At 39.0% G+C, this 20,515-nt stretch overlaps 1 protein-coding gene across 2 annotated transcripts in view; it reads left to right on the top strand.

Moving 5' to 3' along the window:
- The window catches only part of SERPINB7 (serpin family B member 7), a 59,096-nt gene that overhangs the window by 19,096 nt on the left and 19,485 nt on the right, over positions 1 to 20,515 (top strand). Inside the window, exons 1-2 of one of the 2 annotated variants that reach the window (XM_080822001.1) lie at positions 9,080 to 9,141; positions 14,233 to 14,418. In XM_080822001.1, the coding sequence (XP_080678127.1) occupies positions 14,251 to 14,418 (168 nt within the window). In that variant the 5' untranslated portion in view covers positions 9,080 to 9,141; positions 14,233 to 14,250. Of the gene's footprint in view, positions 1 to 9,079; positions 9,142 to 14,232; positions 14,419 to 20,515 lie in introns of those variants that run through there. The other variant, XM_080822002.1, reaches the window with a different exon arrangement.

The raw sequence follows: 20,515 nt of genomic DNA, 5'->3' as shown, positions 1-20,515 counted from the left end.
AAGGAAAGATAGGATAAATATTGACATGTAAATAGGAGATGTAGACTAATGGAATTCTTTTGTGCCCTGCCCATCGTGCAACAACAAAGAATACATCAAGTAATAAAAATAGACCTAACATTCAAAGCATTTAGGATGAATAAACCATGACACAACACGAAATTAAGCCATGGAACTTGCTACTGCAAGGTTTTATTCAAATAGATAACTTAGATTAGAGGATTAGATTCGGTAAACACAGTTTATAACAAAATTTCAATGTCTGCAATTCAGAACAAAGAAACAAAACACCAAGCGAAACAAACAAAAAAAATGACTGGAGCTTCCAGAGAATATTCTAATCTATTTTAGGATGTTTAGGAAATTTCCCTTTAGTGATATTTTATTGCTGTTCTTATTGATGGTCTTTAGTAAGAAGATGATGATGGTTGTGGTGTGGGAGAGGAAACAGTCAGATTATATAAGTGCAGTCCTCAGGGGCGTCCTGCAGGCCTCTGTTGAGCTATTGAACTTGACCCACATGCAGATGCTGTAAGGCGCCCAAACTGGTCTCTTTCCCCTTCATGCTGTCAGGATATGAAATGTATATTTCTGTTTTTAGTTTTTAGGCACTGTTTATTCTTTTTTAAAAATTTTTTTATTTTTTACTTTGATTTAATTGTATGCTATTGCTCTCTTCCTACACCATCATTCCAATAGAAAAATTTAAATTCTCTTTTACTGTTCATGGAACTTTTCAAGCATGCGCAGAAAGGAATAAAATAGTCTATAGCAAACCTATCCATCAGCCAAATTCCACAGTAAGCAGCCTGTGGCCAGCCTCGTTTCCTCTCTGTCCTTTATTTCATCTCTACTTCTTTTTCATTCTGCCACAACATGGGGTTGTTTGAAACAAATCCTTAATAAGTATCCATTTTAATGCTTTCAGGTCTTTCTGATGGAGGCATCCTCTCCTGGAGTAGCCCACCCACTTCTCTTCATTCTATACGTCCCTGTTCTGCAGACCTGGCTCTTGTGGGTCATCCACGATGCCAACATGGCAGCTTCCTCCTGCAAGGATCTCAGCCTCCTTAAACTCTACACTGTTTAGACTGTGTTGTTGACCTTATGCCACTCTGTGTTATTGACCTTATGTGTTATTGACCTTATGTGTTATATGTATAGACTGTGTTATTGACCTTATGCCACTCTGTATTTCTCATTATTTTTATGCATTTTAATGTCTTTTAACCCTAAGTATACTGAAAATTCCATGAAGACAGGGATTTTTTTTTTTTCCATTTTCCATATATGTGCCTTTATACTGCCTACTTTACTATCTGACTAACAGAAGGCACATGATAAAGAGTTTTTGTTCTGTTCTTTGGAAAAATCATCACTAATCCCTAGGCCATTCTCCTTTGAGAGCACCACTTTGATCCATACCCTTTTCTGTGCCCTTTAGTATTAGTATACTGTCACTGCAGAAATGGTGTATTCTTAGCCCGAATACAGAGCTCTAACTAGAGTTCATAGCCTTCTCAACCCATACCTTATATAATCCTGTATTTACTCCTAGTACTTGCTTGAAAGCCTTCTCAAGTGGAAGCTGTTTTTTTCCTCTGATCTCCTTGTCTAAGGCCAGGAGGAGAAGGTAAGAGCTTTTCTCTGACTCCCCACCAACACTTTCAGAGCATTTTCATCTTCTTCTATTGCCTTTTCTCCTTTGAAACTCTAAACAGCTACATCTGCCCCTTCTCTCCCAGCCTGGCCATTTCCCATCTGCCAGACTCTTAGTTATGCCCTGAGAACTCTAGAGGACTTTGGCATCTGGGTCTTAGTTACTATTTGCAATTTTTCTTTTGGAGTGTCCCTGGCTTGAACATTCATGTTGGTATACTGTCTACTATCTAGCCTCTTGTGTTTCTACACAAGCCACTTCTCTGAACACATGTGGACCTTGTTATTGGCTAGAGAGGATCCACATCTAGAGTTTTGAGCTCTTTACCCCAGTCACACTTACTGACTTTTGTGGTCCACGTTCCCATTAAACATGCTTAATAACATCTTGTCTTCCAGCATAATGATGTGCATAAACTTATGGTTCACCTTCCAGGTAGCCTGTCAACGTTCACCACACTTACTGCAAGTGTAGGAGTTTGGGGCAGGAGCCTCATGTGCTGACGTTCAGGGTTCTGCAAACATCTCTGCTCTGGGAAATTGTGAAGAGGTTCATGCTCTCTCTTTATGACGCTCTGTTGAACCTGGACTTCAGGGTCTACCATTTCAACTGCACTCTCATTAACACTAAATCTGATTCCACATTATTTACATTCATAATTCAAAACCAACCTTTTTTTTTTTTTTTTTCTCTGTGCTGCTCTTGGGCTTCCTGCTGCTACTGAAGAAAAGTCATGTAGCCCTATTACTTGACTCTTCTAGGGGTCTGGATCCTTGCTTTGTCTGTCTTGTAAATGTAGGAATTTCTCAGGGGCCTTCCCAGTGAGCTTTTATTCTTCTTACCTTTGGTAATCTCCTTCATCGTTTTAATTACCATCTGTGTGTCAAAGACTGCTGAATTAGCATCTGTCTCAGCAACCACCTCTTTTATATAGAGAACTGAATTTCCAACTACTTTTCCAGCTGGGTGTCTTATAGCATCTCAAATTCAATATATCAGAAGCAGACTCTGTTATCTCTTTCTTCTTCTTCTGTCCCATATGCTGTTCCTGCTGGATTCTTTGTCTCTGTAGATGGCATCATCATCCATCCAGGCAGAAGAGCCTACCATCCCTCCACCCCTCTACACCACCTCACTAGGTATTTGCCAGCTATTCCCAGAACACATCATGTCCACTAGTTCCCACAGACCTTTACTCAGGCTGTTCTCTATCCCTGGAATACTCATCCTCATTCCTCAAGATTCAGATCAGATGCTCGCTCACTTGTGAGGCCTACCTAAGACCCCCACTTCTAATTAATTATTTCTCTTTCAGAGCTCTCACTTTTTTGGTTTTCTGTCATAACACTTATTTTATCTTAGGTCATTTCATTAATTCAGTAGCATTTATGAAGGCTGAATATAGTATCAGACAGTGTCATATACATGAGGGAAGAAAAAGGAGTGACTTCAGTCTGGATAGATTACTTTATTTCTCAGCCTTCTGTTGGGAAATGTGGGCATTTTATTCACTTTACTTTATGCCTTTAAAGAGAAGATATGCTTAGCAGTTCATTTGAGGATAGTAACAGAAAAATAAGCTTCAGATAAAACCTTTATATAAAATGTTAAAGATTGAAAGTTCAGTAGTAAGAGTAAGACAGTGTAGACATATTTGGATCATATGATGGTTTGGTAGCTCCCAAAAATGCATACTTATAATTGTAATTTAATTGAGGCAAGGAGCTTATCCAAAAGATGTTTATGCATGGGTATTAATGGGCATCATGGGTGAGTAAGAAAGAACAAAACAAAATGTTAGAATCTCTGTTACTCACCTGGTCCCAAGGATAAGCATCAGCCAAAGAGACGGTTGAGATCACATATCCCAGGAGATGCATCTCTGCCAGGTACCTGGTAACAAAAGAGACAAAGGGCCCTTCTTCCCATTTCTTCATGGGACCAAATGAAGGTGTTGAACCCTGCCCCCCAACAATTGTGAGGACACCAGGAAACAATATTCTTGGTGGGGATAGCGGTGTTCCTTCATTGAGTGGTAACAAAGTGAGGGATCCTCAAGAATCCTGGAGACAGAGGATATTGACAAAGGTACCAGAACAGAAGAGAAATATGGAAGGCTCATATGGGGGCTCTAACTGGTAAGCAAACTTGTTTCCTTGGGAGCCTGCAAATATCATCCCCTGCTTCAGTCCTGGGTAAATAAGTGAGGAAAAGGGACAGTCAAGTTTAGGTTATTATAATTCATGTGATCTTATCTCTACTCAGGAACTGGTAAGTCTATGGAAATTTGGGTTACCATTGTATGGCAAGAGAAAAGAATTGATATGATATACCAGTTCCCATGGCTGAGCTTCCTTTTCAGAATTCTGTCACCTAAGATTGGTTAGTTCTACATACACTATTGCAAACACAGTAGTAGTAGGGTTGTCTGAGTTAAAGTGGAGAAGAAAACATTGGTGAGAAGAACTTTAATTATGGTTGACTCTTGGTAATTCCAGGAGGATTATCCAGTTTATGTGTCACTTGGATCGCTAACCTTTTACCTACCGGCTGTTTTGCCACTTGAAAGTACTTTATGCCTACAGTAGGCAGGTGATAGAAAGAATATGGAAGTAAACATATTTCAGCTCCACGCAGTCAGGACACAGAGAATAGGAAATCCATTTGTAATCCCGTTTTCAGTATTAACAATACCCTTCACCAGAAAATTTATTGAAACTACTGAATCAAAATAAGTTTCAAGAATTTTTTTTTGTGACTTTATTTTTCTCTATTATTATATTACTCATAAACCATCATGGAAATGAACAATAACTATTTGATTTCAGATAAGCTAGCTGGCTCCCCTTCTTCCTTGGCAAGAAACAAAACTAGATAAAATTGATAAGCCACTGTAAGATTGTGGCCCCTTCAGATTCCAGTAGCTTTTTACAGTAGAAGACTCAGTCATTTGGGTAAGCATTGGCTGTATACTAGAAAACATTCAGCCGAAAGAACCAGCTTGCAGTTCCTTCTGTGCACAGCAGATGCAGGGGGCACAGAGTTCAACCATGTGATGCTAGCACCGGGACTGAAATGGATACCCCTGTGTGGGATGTTATTTTTATTGAGCGAGAGCAAAGTGACAGCGCAAAGCTCCCAAGGAGGGAAGGGGAGCTGTGTGGTATATTCCAATGGCAAACCTACCTTTGCTTACACATGGTCACTTATCAAGGGACAAACCCATTTCCATGAACTGTAGCCTATATTATAGCAGGGAGGATCTAGATGTTGCAGATGTGGCTTTCCATTCATTGCCAGATCAGAAGGGTGGAGAGGAATCTGGCCAGGTGACAAGAATGAATTAACACCCCAAGTTTCAGCTTCTCTCTGAAGCTGCTCAGTTAAGGTAAGCATCTAGAGAAGCCAGTTGAGATTACAAACCCAACAGATATGTTTCTGGAAAATTCCAGGCCAGAAAAAACTGGGATGAAGAGGAAGTAGGAGAAGGATGGAGGATAGTACAAAAAGAAGCCAGTTAAAATAGTTTGAGGTCCAGATGAACATCTGAGTTTGAGGAATGATGAAGATACTATGTTAAATTCTATTTTAGGTTCTTAGGCTAAGCGTATCTACACAGGGTAAGGTTGACAGAATTAGACCACAAGAGAGCAATGACAAGTTGCTATAAAATTTCATGCAAAATTCACAGAAGTCCCTGATGTCTTGCTTTAGTTTACTGATGATCCCTCTCACAAGCAGGGGGTATGTTTTGAGACAGGCTAGTAAATGCTGTAGATCCTGAAATTTTGTGTATACTTACATTAAAACCGTTGGCACTGTAAAGAAGAGAGATGGGCCAATTCCCCCTTTAAATCTCATTCACATCCCAACTGAGAGAACCCCATAATGACTGCCTTAGATACTATTTTGAAACTTGGTGCAAAGGCTTAATGCTTATTAACTTCTTTAGGGACAGTGCTTACTGTGAGTCATAGGGAATCCATCCCAGAAGCTAAGTCTACACATCAATAAGCAGTTGGTGGGGCAGGGAGGGTGTAGACGGCACCTACGGACAGCCTTTAAAAACGAATTCTAAGGTTTTTAGGAAAATATTCGGCTTAGAAATGCTTGTTTCTTTTTATTAGATAGTGGTAAGTCAGGCTTTCAGCTCCCCTCTTCTTTGTCCCCTTCCTAAGTGCCTTGGGAAAACACGTTAAGGCTGAACGGTCCAGAGTGGTATGAAAACACTTTCTTTGTGAGTGAGAATGCATCAGTTTGAGAAAGGAGATCAGTTTCATCATTGTGTGTGTGTGCCAGGAGGCTGCTGTGAATGCAGTCTTGATCTGCATATTCAAAAGGCTGCTCCTGTTTCTGCAGCTGTAGGGGAGAGGTGTGCGCACTGGCGAATCTCAAGAAAGATCTAAAAAATGGCCGATTACGTGCCGAGGTGTGAAATCTCTGGAGGGATTGCTGGGTTTGGGGGTTGCTGGAGGGAACACTGGGACCCCTGGTCTCCCATCATGCACCGTGTCCGCCTGAGCTCCAGTCTTACTTGGCATCCTTCCTCACCTCACTGCCACTCTGTTTATTTTCAGTTCAGGTTGCCCCTCCCCCCCATCAAAATCTGCCCTCCGGAGCAGATCTGTGATTGGTTACATCCTATTTCTGAGGTATTTATTTCCTTATATATTTTGATCGACTTTTAAAAAATGATGCCATATAAGTTGGACACATAAAATATATGCATACAATTTAACAAATAGAACATTGCCAATATCTCTGAAGCCTCCCTCCTCATCCTTTTACCAAAAAACCTTCCCTCCCCCAAGAGGTAAGAGGAGCCAAGTAAAGGCAATCATTCCCTTAACACAGTCTGCCAGCCTAGGTCAGCATCCTTAAAAACACAATTTTGCTTGGCCTGACTTCTCATAATGGAAATCAAAATGTGTGTTTTCTTTTGTGCTTCTCTTCTGACTGTGGTTTAGGGCCGCCTTTGTCCTGTCGCAGCGATTTCAGGCACCAGCGAGCAGATGGGGACACATTTTGGGTGTCAGCATTATGTTTCCCGTGTCTTGAGATAGTTTGAATTGAATGAGCATGGCCTGGTGTGGCGTTTTGGGATGTGCTAGATAAGCGGTGGTCTGGGAACTGTGGCTGAAAGGAGGAAATGTGCCCCATTGTTTGTCCCACCAGGACTGACCTCCAGGTGTCCCGGGAGGCGGACTTTCCGCACTAAAACCAAGAACGGCTCAGGCAAATTGGAACCAACGGAGCACCCCGATTCTTTGTTCATACCTCACCTCCATGCCAACAGGTCCCTTCCCCACCTCTCAACTCTGAGCCTATACTCCCAACTGCCTATTATTCCTAAAAGCCCTCTCCATTCCTCCCATGATGATCTCCACATATTATTTATCATCGTATTATTTTCAGGAGGATGGAACTATCACAATAGAGAGATAATAGCAGTAAAACTCCAGATTCTCGAAGGTAAAATGCTATATACAAGCAGTTGAGGTCATCCAACTTCTTATGTTGTATGTAATCACATGTAATATAATACAGCCAGGACAGAGTGAGCATGGAGGGGGGTTAAAATTATTGAGGGCCTCTCCTGCACCAAACGCTATTGTGGTATATATACACAGTACATGTGGTGTGGTATATAGTACCTGTAGATATACACATATATTCATATGTCTTTAAATAAAAATAGGGGCGCCTGGGTGGCTCAGTGGGTTAAAGCCTCTGCCTTTGGCTCAGGTCATGATCCCAGGGTCCTGGGATTGAGCCCCACATCGGGCTTTCTGCTCAGTAGGGAGCCTGCTTCCCTTCCTCTCCCTCTGCCTGCCTCTCCGCCTACTTATGATCTCTGTCTGTCAAATAAAAAAATAAAATCTTTAAATAAATAAATAAATAAATAAAAATAGAATTGATCTGAATTCTGATATTATGGATAGAAAAATGGGAGCTCAGAGAAAGTAAGTTATTGGCTCAAGGTTTTACGGCTAGTAGAGGTGCCAAGCTGGAACTTAACCCTAGATCTAGTATTTTATCCTTCATCCATTGCAAGTTTAGATATGATCTAAGCAGTGAGGAGTCAAAATGAGACCACAGAGCTGATCACGTAGACCAGCAGTGCCCTCTTCCCTCCCCCTCCCACCCTTCTTCTCACATAACAGGAAAAACAACTCTCAATGCTTTTGTTTTTAAAAAGCACTTAATTGAAGTATGATTGACTATGGTGGTGATTTCATAGGTGTATACCTATCTCCAATCTCAAGTGCTTTTAATGCTGGCTTGTATCTTCCTCCAGACATCTAAATACCATGCTAATGCTGCTCTTTTTTGCATTTTACCTTTAAAGGCTAATACTATAGACTTCCTTTCATGGAAGGAAGATGTGTCTCTTGGATACCATGTTCCCCACCTGACCCCTACCCATAGTTTCCTCCTGGCATCCTTACAGAGATACATCATGAGTCTTGTTTAGCTCAATACTTAATATTTAAATCATTACAACTAAGAGACTATTACCCTCAGCTGAGCTATAAAGTGTAGTAGGCTATACCTTTCACTGTGTAATCTTTGTTTTCCCTTGACTTAATAATTATATTTTTTTCTTAATATTTTTTGGTTTAGTTTTCAGTGTTCTGATCACTAGCTTATCCGTCTTCTGGTGAAAGTAGGTCTCTCCCCACGTGTTCAATATATTCAAACACATCTATCCTGATAGGATATTCACCTTAGAGAACTTTAAACGATCTTCTAGTATTAAAACATGCAATTAAAATTAAGGCAGGGTGGGCAAACGCTTGTAGGAATAATGATAAGGTAAAGTCAGAAACTGTATCAAGTAAAACCAAAGGAGTTGTGAAAGAGTGAGCTCACCTGCTGTCCTCAAATACAGAAATCCTGTCTCTGAGCAAGAGCGGTGCTTGCTGTCCCCACTCTGTCCCCCAGCTCTTTGCCCCCTTGCTTCTCTAGGGGGCCACTGATGCCCTTCTGTGTGCGGCTCTGCAGTATTGTTAGACACCCAAATCCAAAGAGGAGGTGGAATCCAACAAAAGCAGTAACAAAAATCAGTGGTTGAATCTGAAAAGCACACCTTTCCCTATAGAAAAATACCAGTGTAGCACAATAGATGAATATTTGCATATACTACATAAAAATACTATGTGATGTTAATATCAAATTAAATAAAATTTCATGCTAAATTATATTTATATATAATAGATATATTATTATACTTACTAGAACATAGCTACTTGGACCACTTTGATTTGGATCTGTAGCACATATGCTACACATTTCTCTTAATCTGCTTTATAAAGGGCCTTAACATAATTATATTTTAATGCCATTATTTAAAACTTCCATGGTCATCACAAAAGGAAGTAGGGAGTGTCTGAGTCAGAGGCTTTATATTTCAGAGTAATGCAAGGAACTCTTTCAGACTCACCCAACCAGCTGCTAACTTCCTCTATGAAGAGAGTAAGGTAAATATTTATGAAGCCCACAACTTGGTCTGGCCAGACACTTTGAATGAGAGAGAGACAAAGAGGGTAAGAGAGAGGAGAGAGAGAAAACAATGGCTGTTTGTACCTGAGGGTCTGAACTCATCAGACAATATCAGAATCATTGCCTAGTCCTGCCCTCAGCTTTCTCTACCTTAGGGCTCCTCTTAGGGTGGTCTGATGGCTGACTTTCTGTGGTGTCGTGGGGGAAGGGCAGCGCCATGCAGGGGATCAGATGAGCTGAACCTCATATGCCATTCTGGAATAGATAAATAGCATCTGGGGAATTATGCACAAATCTAGATTCTATAATTCCAGTGTTCTTATTTTAGGCATTGTGAGTTAGAATGTTTAAATATAGCATAGGAAAAACTAGGTTTTGAGATTAGAATTGAACTTAAAAAATCACGTAGGATGGTGTTTGTCTGCTTAGGGATTTGCTAAAATTTGAAACCAGATTTTAAGAGAAATGGAAAGATTTGAAAATACTTCTGTAGAGGAGTAACTATTGATAGCATTACAATTGACTTATATGATAAGAATAAAAATTAAGCATGCTCGATAGTAGTTACTCCTTTTTTTCCCCCATATGTATTTAATTCGTAAATACAAGGTTTTTTTTTTTTCTTCAGTAATGTACCATGAAATAGAGCTACTTTTCCTTGTACAGACAAAATTATCCTGAGATTAGATAATATTTTTATCAAAGATTTGAGACACATAACTTATCAATCAGGTATAGTACATTAAGGTCCATAAAATGTCATTATAATTTTCGTGTTTTTTTATTGTGCTTTGTCCCTAGTTTTTCCTGTGCTTTATGTAAAAATTATTTTTCTTGCCTTTTATTAGACTTTAAAAAAAACTTTAGTGAGAACATGTATTTTTTTGTTTTGACATAAAAAATGTTGACTATAGGAAGGAAGGGGTAAACATTTTCTTGGATTAAAATATACCATAAGTAAACAAATAAGCTTTGAGTTCCCATGGAGTTTTAGACCCTCAAGGTAGACGCTTGGGATTTAAAAAGCTTTAGGAATCTTTGTTAATTTGTGTTAACTTGAAAATGATAAATTACATATCTGTATAATAAACTAAAATATTTGTGTAAAGAATGTAAGAATGCACTGTTTTTTAGTGGGATGAAAAATTAATCTGAAGCCAAGTTCTTTCCTGATTTGGAAAGCATATTTCTGCATTGCTATGTCTGGACAAAGGCATCCTGGGTCCTGGGTCGTATCATACTGATACTTTCTGTGGCTTAACGTAATTTATTTTCCTTTTCCATTTCCTGTAGTTATTTAACTGGGACCCAAATCGTTGGATACTTTTGAATGGCTTGTTTGAACTTAATTTATTTCTCTTGGTGCTCGTTTATTATTTTCTTTAAAGTTACGATAAAAAGTAATTATAGGAGAAAGGAAAACCACAGTTTTGGTACTAAAGCTACTATTTATTCATCTGTCGCCTGATGGAAGCTTGGGAGCGTAAAAAAGTAACTCACCCTTAAATATTGTTTACCTATTTGCCAGTGGGATTTAAACTTGATATCAAAAGAGAAGGAAAGAATCTTGCTTTCATTTCTAGAAACTGCAGTGCACCTGCAGAGAGAAAGATAAAAACAATTATGTGAAGTGGAACATACTATTTGGTATTTATTTTCAAAGTGCATAAACACGTCTGTACAGGAGTGTTTAAAGATATATGATCTAGTACCATTTATCATTTTAAAAGTCATCGCTTGAGAATTTATATTGGTCTAGGAAAGTCTCAGCTCTTTTTTTTTTTTGATGTTTATGTGTCTCTTCCATAAAATTCATCTAACTCGTAAAAATGTGTACTCAGTTGCCTCAATGAACAGATTCCCGTGTAGTTTCTGTTCTCTCCAGTACAATGATAGTTTTGTGAAAAGTCATCAGGATGATTGAAAAATTAGAAAGTGAACATTTGTAATTATTGCTTAGAACATGATTTAAGAAAAGGTATTAAAAAACATGCAAGGCCCCCCACCTTTAGGGGTAAAATAGTAACATATGCTTCTTGATTTTTAAAAATTTTTTAGAGATTGGGCTCCTGGGTGGCTCAAACTGTTAAGCATCTGCCTTCGTCTTAGGTCATGATCCCAGGGTCCTGGAATCAAGTCCTACATCTGGCTCTCTGCTGAGTGGGGAGCCTGCTTCTCCCTCTGCTGCTCCCCATGCTTGTGCTCTCTCAAATAAATAAATAAATAAATAAGTAAAATCGTTTAAAATTTAAAAAAAAATTAAGATTTATTTAATTATTTGAGAGAGAGAGAGTACATGGACTGGGAGGGGCAGAGGGAGAGGGACTCCCAAGCAGTCTCCATGCTGAGCATAGGGCTCTGTGCAGGGCTTGATCCCATCACCCTAAGATCACTAACTGAGCTGAAACTAAGATCAGGACATTTAACTCACTGTGTCACCCAGGTGCCCCAGTAAGACACACTTTCATAAAGCATCAAACAGAACTGGGGTTTGACCAAATAAAAGTGCATTGAAATTTTGTACTTTGGGATATGATACTAACCAAGTAACTTCCAGTCTCCACTGTCCCACACAAGCAGGTCCCCAAACAGGGTCATTTTAAAATCTTGCAGGTCTTAAAGGTTCAATATATATTGAATATATTACATCAAATATATCAAATAAATTATATAGAATATATTAAAATAATTCCACAATCCTCTATTAAGTATAATTTTCACTATAGATAATTGGAAATGATTACTATAATTTTGCTTTTAAAGTTACTTTTCTAAGAGTGATTAATTTTATTTACTATGCTTTTCGGCAATCAATATGAAGTCTTGGAAACTGAAGAGACAGAATCTAGCACACAATTTCACTTTAAAATTAAGGAACTTCTTATGAGTACATAATTTAATATAAAAAATCAATGTTTCAATTTAAGTTCCAATTTAAGTATATTCTTCAATATAAGTATATTTACTTATATATACACTAATTTCAATTTTGTCATTTTAAAAAACTTAAAAAAAAAATGCTTTTCCAATGTAGAATGTGATTTTAAGCCCCTGGAAAGTTTGGGGACCTTAGTTCCTGCTGATATCACTCACTGGCTGAAACTGTCCTGTATCTCTCATCCTGTGTCCTCTCCTTCTTCTTTTTCCTTCTTGCACTTACAAGAAGGGATTTCTCCTTCCAGTCAAAGCTGCCACTACACGTCCCCTTAGTTTACATGGATTTGATATGAAATCATTAAATTTATGGATAACCATTAAAAAAACATAGATGTTCTTTCTTGGAGTGAAGAGTGTTTGGAGTGTGAATGATATTTTCACCCTTTATTTCTGGGGGCATAACTGAGGAGTGGGACCTGTAATGAATTGAAAGTAGCTGAATTTGACCTTGCAAAACAGCATCATTTATGGCCTTGTGCCTCAGTGACGTTCTCAGGGGTTGGAATTCTAAAGTGCAGAATACAGTTTCCTCAGGCATACTCTGGAAATGTCCAATTTGTGGTCTTTTAGGAAGAGCAAATTTATTACCATTTAATAAAGAATAATGAATATGGGGGCAGCTTCAATTCAGTGTTTACAATGAATCAGGCATTATGCTAGATTGTTTTTCATTTTTGTTTAAACTCAAGCTGCCATTTGATAAAATAAAAATTGAAAACTTATTTTAAGGACATTTGTAACTTTGAAAGGCATTAAGTTTTTGTGACTTCAAGAAAATCAACACCATAGCAGTTGTAGGATATTATTTTTTCAAACCACACATATCCCTCTTCTTTTGGCATTCTTCCTTTTCTATACCATGCCCTCATCCTGCTCCCCAGAGCTTGGACATCATGCCGTCCTTTAACAGCTGTAGGGCGGAAGCAGACTTTTTTTTTTTTTTTTTGTCTTGTAAATTGATCATCTTATTGAATAAAAGGTAATTTAGGAGCTTAGAGAAGTTAAGACTTAACCCAGGTCATACAACTTTTAGCAACAAGTTTGGGTTTAAGACTAGGTCTCTTAAGGGTCCATGAGTCTTGGAACCCACCACACATTAGGCATAATGTCACAGAGTATTCAAGGAGAATAATCTGGAGGACCCATGGGAATTCATTTTGTCTCTGACAACTCCAGCTGTGGTACTAGAATCAGTTTAGTATTGTGGAAAAATTCTGCAAGGAAATACCGAAGTAGACTCCTGAAAAATGCCATGCAGTAGTGGTAGCCCTCTATATTTCAGAAACAACATTATCAAGAATTTGAAGACAATCTCATTTTCATCCTGGATTCTAAATTTGCTATTATACCTCAGGTTCTCCAGTAAGAGATAGATCTCTGTGTTGGAAAGTCATGTGCATGTTTGTGATACATAATATGGCTAATCACACTTTCCATTCCAAAAAAATTAGAAAGTGGTGTGAAAATAATAAATACAGGATCACGGATGCATAATGTTTGAAATTAGGACAGTCCTGAGAAGAGTTAGGATGCATGATTAAACACACGTATGGTGGCTCTTCTAGAGAGAAGGAGTAAGGAAATTATGTGTTAAATCTCTAAATGTTAATGTTTTTTAAAATTACAGATTGGGAAAGCAAGGACTATAGTCCCTTTAAGAGACCATCTAATGCTGTACTCTCTGTACTCTTTGTTTTACTGCAAAGAGCTTTTTTGCTCTATTTCAGCTTAGAAAGCTGGGGTGATTTGATGAAAGGTAGACGCCAGAAATGTGTCTGCTTAGGGGTTGAAAACAGAACTCTCAGAGGCCACTGATGATAGCAAAGTCACGTCAAGGAGAAGTGGAAATATGAGTGTGAGAGCATAGGCAGAAACACAGAAACACTGCACCAAAGAATATCAGTGTAAAAAAGTGAGGGTATCGTGATATTGTTGGCAGAACAGAGAGTTTTAGAGTGTTGTTAACAAGGATACAGGACCAAAGGAAATTTTTCTTTTTGTTCTAAGTTATTTGATGGTTATAGCCAAGATTGAAGAAATGAAGCTTCAAATACAAAAATCAATGATTAGAAAAATCATCATATGCCCCCAAAACATACTTGGCACTCATTCCATTTCTCTTTGTCCTCTAGGCAGCGCTCCATTCCACAATGGCCTCCCTTGCTGCTGCAAATGCAGAGTTTTGTTTCAATCTGTTCAGAGAGATGGATAACAATCAAGGAAGTGAAAATGTGTTCTTCTCTTCTCTGAGCATCTTCACTGCCCTGGCCCTGGTCCGTTTGGGTGCACGAGGTGACTGTGTCTCTCAGATTGATAAGGTCAGTCTCAGTTGTGCCACCACCCATGGTTTCTGCAATTCATCAGTTAGGGCAAATTGTTTCCTATAAGAGCACATTCTACTGCAATGGTACCATGTAAGTGAAGATATCTCAGTGAGTCCTTCTCTGGGTGTGAAGAACCTATACTGCTTATAGCACTTGTTTTTGAGATGGGAGACAACAGGAATATCTCAGAACCACCGCTTTGATTCTTTTCTTTAGTACAGTGGTTCTCAAAATGCATTTCCTAGACCAGTAGCATTAGCATCACCTGGAGAACTTGTTAGAAATGTGAATGGTTGGGCCCCACTTGAGACTTACTGAATCAGAAACCATGGGGATGGAACCCAACAATCTGTGGTTTAATAAACTCTCCAGGTGTGCACTAAAGCTTGGGAACCACTGCCTGAGTAGAAGTAGATGAGAAAGGAGGGCAACAAGAAGATACCTGTGAAGTCCCATTTTATATTTATTTATTTATTTTTTAAAGATTTGGTTTATTTATTTGACAGAGAGATACATAGCAAGAGAGGGAACCCAAGCAGAGGGAGTGGGAGAGGGAGAAGCAGGCTTCCTGCCAAGCAGGGAGCCCGATGCAGGGGTTGATCCCAGAACCCTGGGATCATGACCTGAGCCCAAGGCAGATGCTTAACGACAGAGCCACGCAGGTGCCCCTGAAGTCCCACTTTAAACACAAGTGACATGGGCACCAATGACATAATAGTATATTCCAGATAATAGCAACCTACCTAAATGGTTATCACATTGTCACCAACATGTGTAGAAAGTGCTTTTTAACGCACCCTTGTATACTACCCTGAGCCAGGCTGTGCAGGGAAGTACACAGTCACAGAACTGTAGTAGCTCAGTAGCAGGTGAGATCCCAGGTTTAGGCTGCCTGTGGGGGTCTTTGTTATCCATTTCTGCCTCCTGGTTCCCCCCATTATTTTAGTTTACAAATGAGAGCTAGGGGAAGATTGTGTTGTAACCCGTCACAACGAAGCAGTTGTTGAAGATTGTTTGCTCAGATAATCTAAGCTAGGACAATTTATTTCTCATTCTGGATAGCTCAGTGAATATTTGTTGCTAGGGAATAACCACAGAGTCTCAGAACACCATTTTCCCAAGAGCTGGAGTGATTCGCAACCACAGTGCCTTGAACACTTTTAATGAGATGATAACAGCTAACTGCTGGAAGCTTCATCAGTGTCCAGCTCTGGGATAAGCTCTAAGGGTATCTTATTGGCTGCTCCCAATAGCTCTGGAGTAGGCACTATTACCCTGATTTTTGTGTTCCTGTGCCATCTTAGTAAGTGTCAGCACTATGATTCAAACTCAGGGTGATCTTCTAAATCAGGGTTTCTAAATCTCAGCCCCACTGACATTTTGAGCCAGATAATTCTTTGTCATGAAGAGGCTTTGGTGTGCATTGTAGAAGGTTTAGCGGTATCCCTGGCCTTTCCCCACTATATACATTACTGTACCTCTGTCCAGTCATGACAATCAAAAATGTCCCCAGATAGTGCCAGATATTCCCCAGGAAGCAGAGTCAACCCACAGTTGAGAACTATTTGGCTTAAAGCCACCAAACTGAAATGCAGCTCAAAGTACATTATTGCAAAGCCTCATTTATTTTAAAGTTAGTATAAAATATAAAGCCTTTAGAGAAAAAAAATACTTAGTAACCAATAAAAATGTATTCATTCATTGGTATAAGTACATAATGTTTTAGAACCAAGTAAAGCAACGTGGTGTCACGGAAACAAAACACTGGTCTGGGAGTTAGAAAATCAGATCCAGGGGTGCCTGGGTGGCTCAGTGGTTTAGGCCTTTGCCTTTGGCTCAGGTCATGATCTCAGGATCCTGGGATTGAGCCCCACTTCGGGCTCTCTGCTCAGCAGGGAGCCTGCTTACCCCCTCTCTCTCTGCCTGCCTCTATGTCTACTTTTGATATCTCTCTCTGTGTCAAATAAATATATAATATCTTAAAGAAAAAAAAAAAAGAAAATCAGATCCAAATTCTAATTTGGAAAAATTAGTTCATTCATATGGGCCTCAGTATCCTCAGCTATAAACTATGGGGGTTGATTTGGGGGTATCCACTTAATGAGTAGCTTAAAACTTGTTCCTGTTCCATATGTTAGACAAAGATGTGTAGGCTCTACACCTATGACAAAACCCCATGCCTTTAACACAGCAGAAGACACAGTTACTTGTTATTGTATGATTTCAGGTTACGAACATTCCTGGGCTATTGCCTGATTTCATTTCCCAAGGTCTCCTTGTCCCCCAGCAGCCTGGTGGACAAGAGTCAACTGCTCATGGGAAGTGGGTCACAGTGGATTTAGAGAGCCTATCTTACTGGGGTCTGCTCTTCCGTCACCACTGGAATCAGTGCCTTTCCTGAGTTACTTTTTATACCTCTTGCTATTGTAACCTCCCATAAGAAACGTGGAGAAGGGAAAAATGCAACTGTAGACACAGAAACATTCATATAATTCACTGGTACAAAATTTAGTCATCTGCAGTAAACGATCTTGGAAATTAATTGTTAAGCCTCCCCCTCCGGTCCCCAAACTCTGTCCCAGATGGTTTCTCCTTGCAATACCTGACACTTGACACTGTGGGTCACGTATGTATATTTTTAGAGAAATCAAGCCTCAGTCAATTTAGTTGTAATTTATGGCATCATCCGTCCTTCATCTTTTTTTTTTTAACCTTCGGTCTGAAGATCCTAAAATTTCTTAAATTGTGACAGCCCATGATTTTCCTTGTTTGCCATTATCTGAATATGTTATCAGTTATGAACAAGAAAAAGAAATTCTGATTTTCCTTCATAGGGTCAGTCAGGGGATATGAGAGCACAGGACTGCCGGCATTTTGGATTGTGATGAATATGCCCTTTGATATTTTATTTAATACTTGTTACATTTGAATATTTACTAGTATCACTATTCACCTTCAGTCATGGTAGTTTTATTGTTGAATGTGTAATATCTTAGAATTTTTGAAAATATAAAAAAATATATGCATCACCTCAATATTGTACCAACCCAGTTTACTAAAAGCCTATTAGGAAGGTCAGAAGAGACAACTAGATTATTATCAAAATTGAGTAAAATTATAAATGATCAAAGAAGAATATTAAATATTTTTACTCGTTAAAGCTTTTTTCAAAAAATTAACAAGAATGACTTCTGGGGATTCATATAATTTTTATAATATTTCCTTGGTTCCACAAGAGTTAGTTCAGAAAAGACTTTAGCATTTTTGAGTCCTGACACTGTCCCATGATATTTTATGTTTCTGGTACCTCCATATATTCCCAAATACCAGTCTATCCAATGCCAAGGCAAAATGAGAAAGGAACTTGATATTTTTCATGTTCCACAGCAGCATCGAACTTGGGGGGCAGGATGACATCTGGGGCATGAAGCATGGTGCCTCCATGCCTGCAGAGATCCCACCAGTGAATTTTAAATTGACTACTAATTTGTATATCAAGTTTGCCTTGTTGCCTTTGCCTTATCTCTTACTCCATCTCATGTTAATTATTATTTCAGATTAAGAGGATGTAGAAATTAAGGTAGGTTCCAATTCTCTGTGACCTATTAAGACTAATAATGACACTCATTGCCTTCATACGTTTTCATGTATCTTACGGAGCTCTTCCACTTCATCCTAGCCAATAAGATGGTGCTATTGATTAGGGGCCCAAAGTCTTGAAGTTGAAAGCCTCCACAGACACACAAATAATAACATTGACTTAATTAGATTCCCATCCATAATTTCTTTACCCAGTCTCAGAGTGGTCCTTTACGTCTTCTCCCTACTTCTACCCCCAACCAGGGATATGGTTCAAATATAGCACACATGACCTCCCCCTCTTTTTTAAAGATTTTATTCATTCATTTGAGAGAGAGAAAGACAGAGAGACCACAAGCAGGGGGAGCGGCAGGCAGAGGGAGAGGGAGAAACAGACTCCATGCTGAGCAGGGAGCCAGACCTGGGGCTCCATTCCAGGACACTGGGATCATAACCGGAGCCAAAGGCAGACTCTTAACCCTCTCCGCCACGCAGGCGCCCTGCATATGACCCCTTAAAGAAAACCTACATCTTTTTACAGAAAATCTTACCTGTCTCTGTCAGTGCACATTCATTTTGCTCCAGACGGCTGCATAAATGATTATCACTTCGTAGCACCCTTTATCACTTCCTTGTAGAGAAGCCGTTTTTCGTTTCAGATCCCATGGACATAAGGGCCTGGGGAAATTAAAAGTGCAATAGGTAATAGATAATAGATAAAGTGCAGTAGAAAATTAAAGCTTGGGCAGAATAGCAATTATTAGGATAATGGGATTATGAGAGCCACACTAGAAAAGGAAAAGCCTAAAACTACTTAATTTCAAATAATTGTAGGATCTTTTTTGTTTTATTTTGTTTTCACATCTCTCAAGTACCAATTTAGCTTCATTTAGGATTTCCTAGATATCCAGTACCTATGTCTCTCTTTTATATCTTCGTGCCTGCAGCATTAGCCTTAATCTTGCCTGCCATGTGGGCAAATAAAATTTCTCATTTGATTCTTTTTTGATCCTTGTCTAGGTTTAATCAGTGAGTAATTGTTAAATTGCTTGGTGAGAGTGAGCAAACCAAAATGATTTGTAGACACAATTCATTTTGTAGCCATCGATTTATTCACTCTGCCAGCTTCTGGCGCTTTCCCCAGTGCATGATCTGTGTTCTGTCAGTAGATCACATGTGTCTGGTAGCCATTTGTATGTCTTCATTGGAGAAGTGTCTGTTCATATCTTCTGCCCATTTTTTAATATGATTGTCTGTTTTGTGTGTGTTGAGTTTGAGGAGTTCTTTATAGATCCTGGATATCAACCTTTAGTCTGTACTGTCATTTGCAATTATCTTCTCCCATTCCGTGGGTTGCCTCTTTGTTTTGTTGACTGTTTCCTTCGCTGTGCAGAAGCTTTTGATCTTGTTGAAGTCCCCAAAGTTCATTTTCGCTTTTGTTTCCATCGCCTTTGGAGACATATCTTGAAAGAAGTTGCTGTGGCTGATACCAAAGAGGTTACTGCCTATGTTCTCTTCTAGGATTCTGATGGATTCCTGTCTCACGCTGAGGTCTTTTATCCATTTCAAGTTTATCTTTGTGTACGGTGTAAGAGAATGGTCGAGTTTCATTCTTCTACATATAGCTGTCCAGTTTTCCCAGCACCATTTATTGAAGAGACTGTCTTTTTTCCACTGGATATTTTTTCCTGTTTTGTTGAAGATTATTTGACCATAGAATTGAAGGTCCATATCTGGGCTCTCTACTCTGTTCCACTGGTCTATGTGTCTGTTTTTATGCCAGTACCATGCTGTCTTGGTGATCACAGCTTCGTAGTAGAGCTTGAAATCAGGTAACGTGATACCGCCAGTTTTATTTTTGTTTTTCAACATTTCCTTAGCAATTCAGGGTCTCTTCTAATTCCATACAAATTTTAGGATTATTTGCTCTAGCTCTTTGAAAAATACCGGTGGAATTTTGATCGGAATGGCATTAAAAGTATAGATTGCTCTAGGCAGTATAGACATTTTAACAATGTTTATTCTTCCAATCCAAGAGCATGGAATGGTCTTCCATCTTTTTGTGTCTTCTTCAATTTCTTTTATGAGTGTTCTGCTGTTCTTGGAGTACAGATCCTTAACCTCTTTGGTTAGGTTTATTCCGAGGTATCTTATGGTTCTTGGTGCTATAGTAAATGGAATCGATTCTCTAATTTGCCTTTCTGTATTTTCATTGTTAGTGTATAAGAAAGCCACTGATTTCTGTACATTGACTTTGTATCCTGCCACGTTACTAAATTGCTGTATGAGTTCTAGAAGTTTGGGGGTGGAGTCTTTCGGGTTTTCCATATAAAGAATCATGTCATCTGTGAAGAGAGAGAGTTTGACTTCTTCCTTGCCAATTTGGATACCTTTTATTTCTCTTTGTTGTCTGATTGCTGTTGCTAGGACTTCTAATACTATGTTGAACAAGAGTGGTGAGAGTGGGCATCTTTGTGTTCCTGATCTCAACGGGAAGGCTGCAAGCTTTTTC

The sequence above is a fragment of the Martes martes genome (assembly GCF_963455335.1).
Source record: "Martes martes genome assembly, chromosome: 13".
In the NCBI taxonomy this organism is placed as follows: Eukaryota; Metazoa; Chordata; class Mammalia; order Carnivora; family Mustelidae; genus Martes; species Martes martes.
This window is presented reverse-complemented; position numbering and strand designations above follow the sequence as displayed.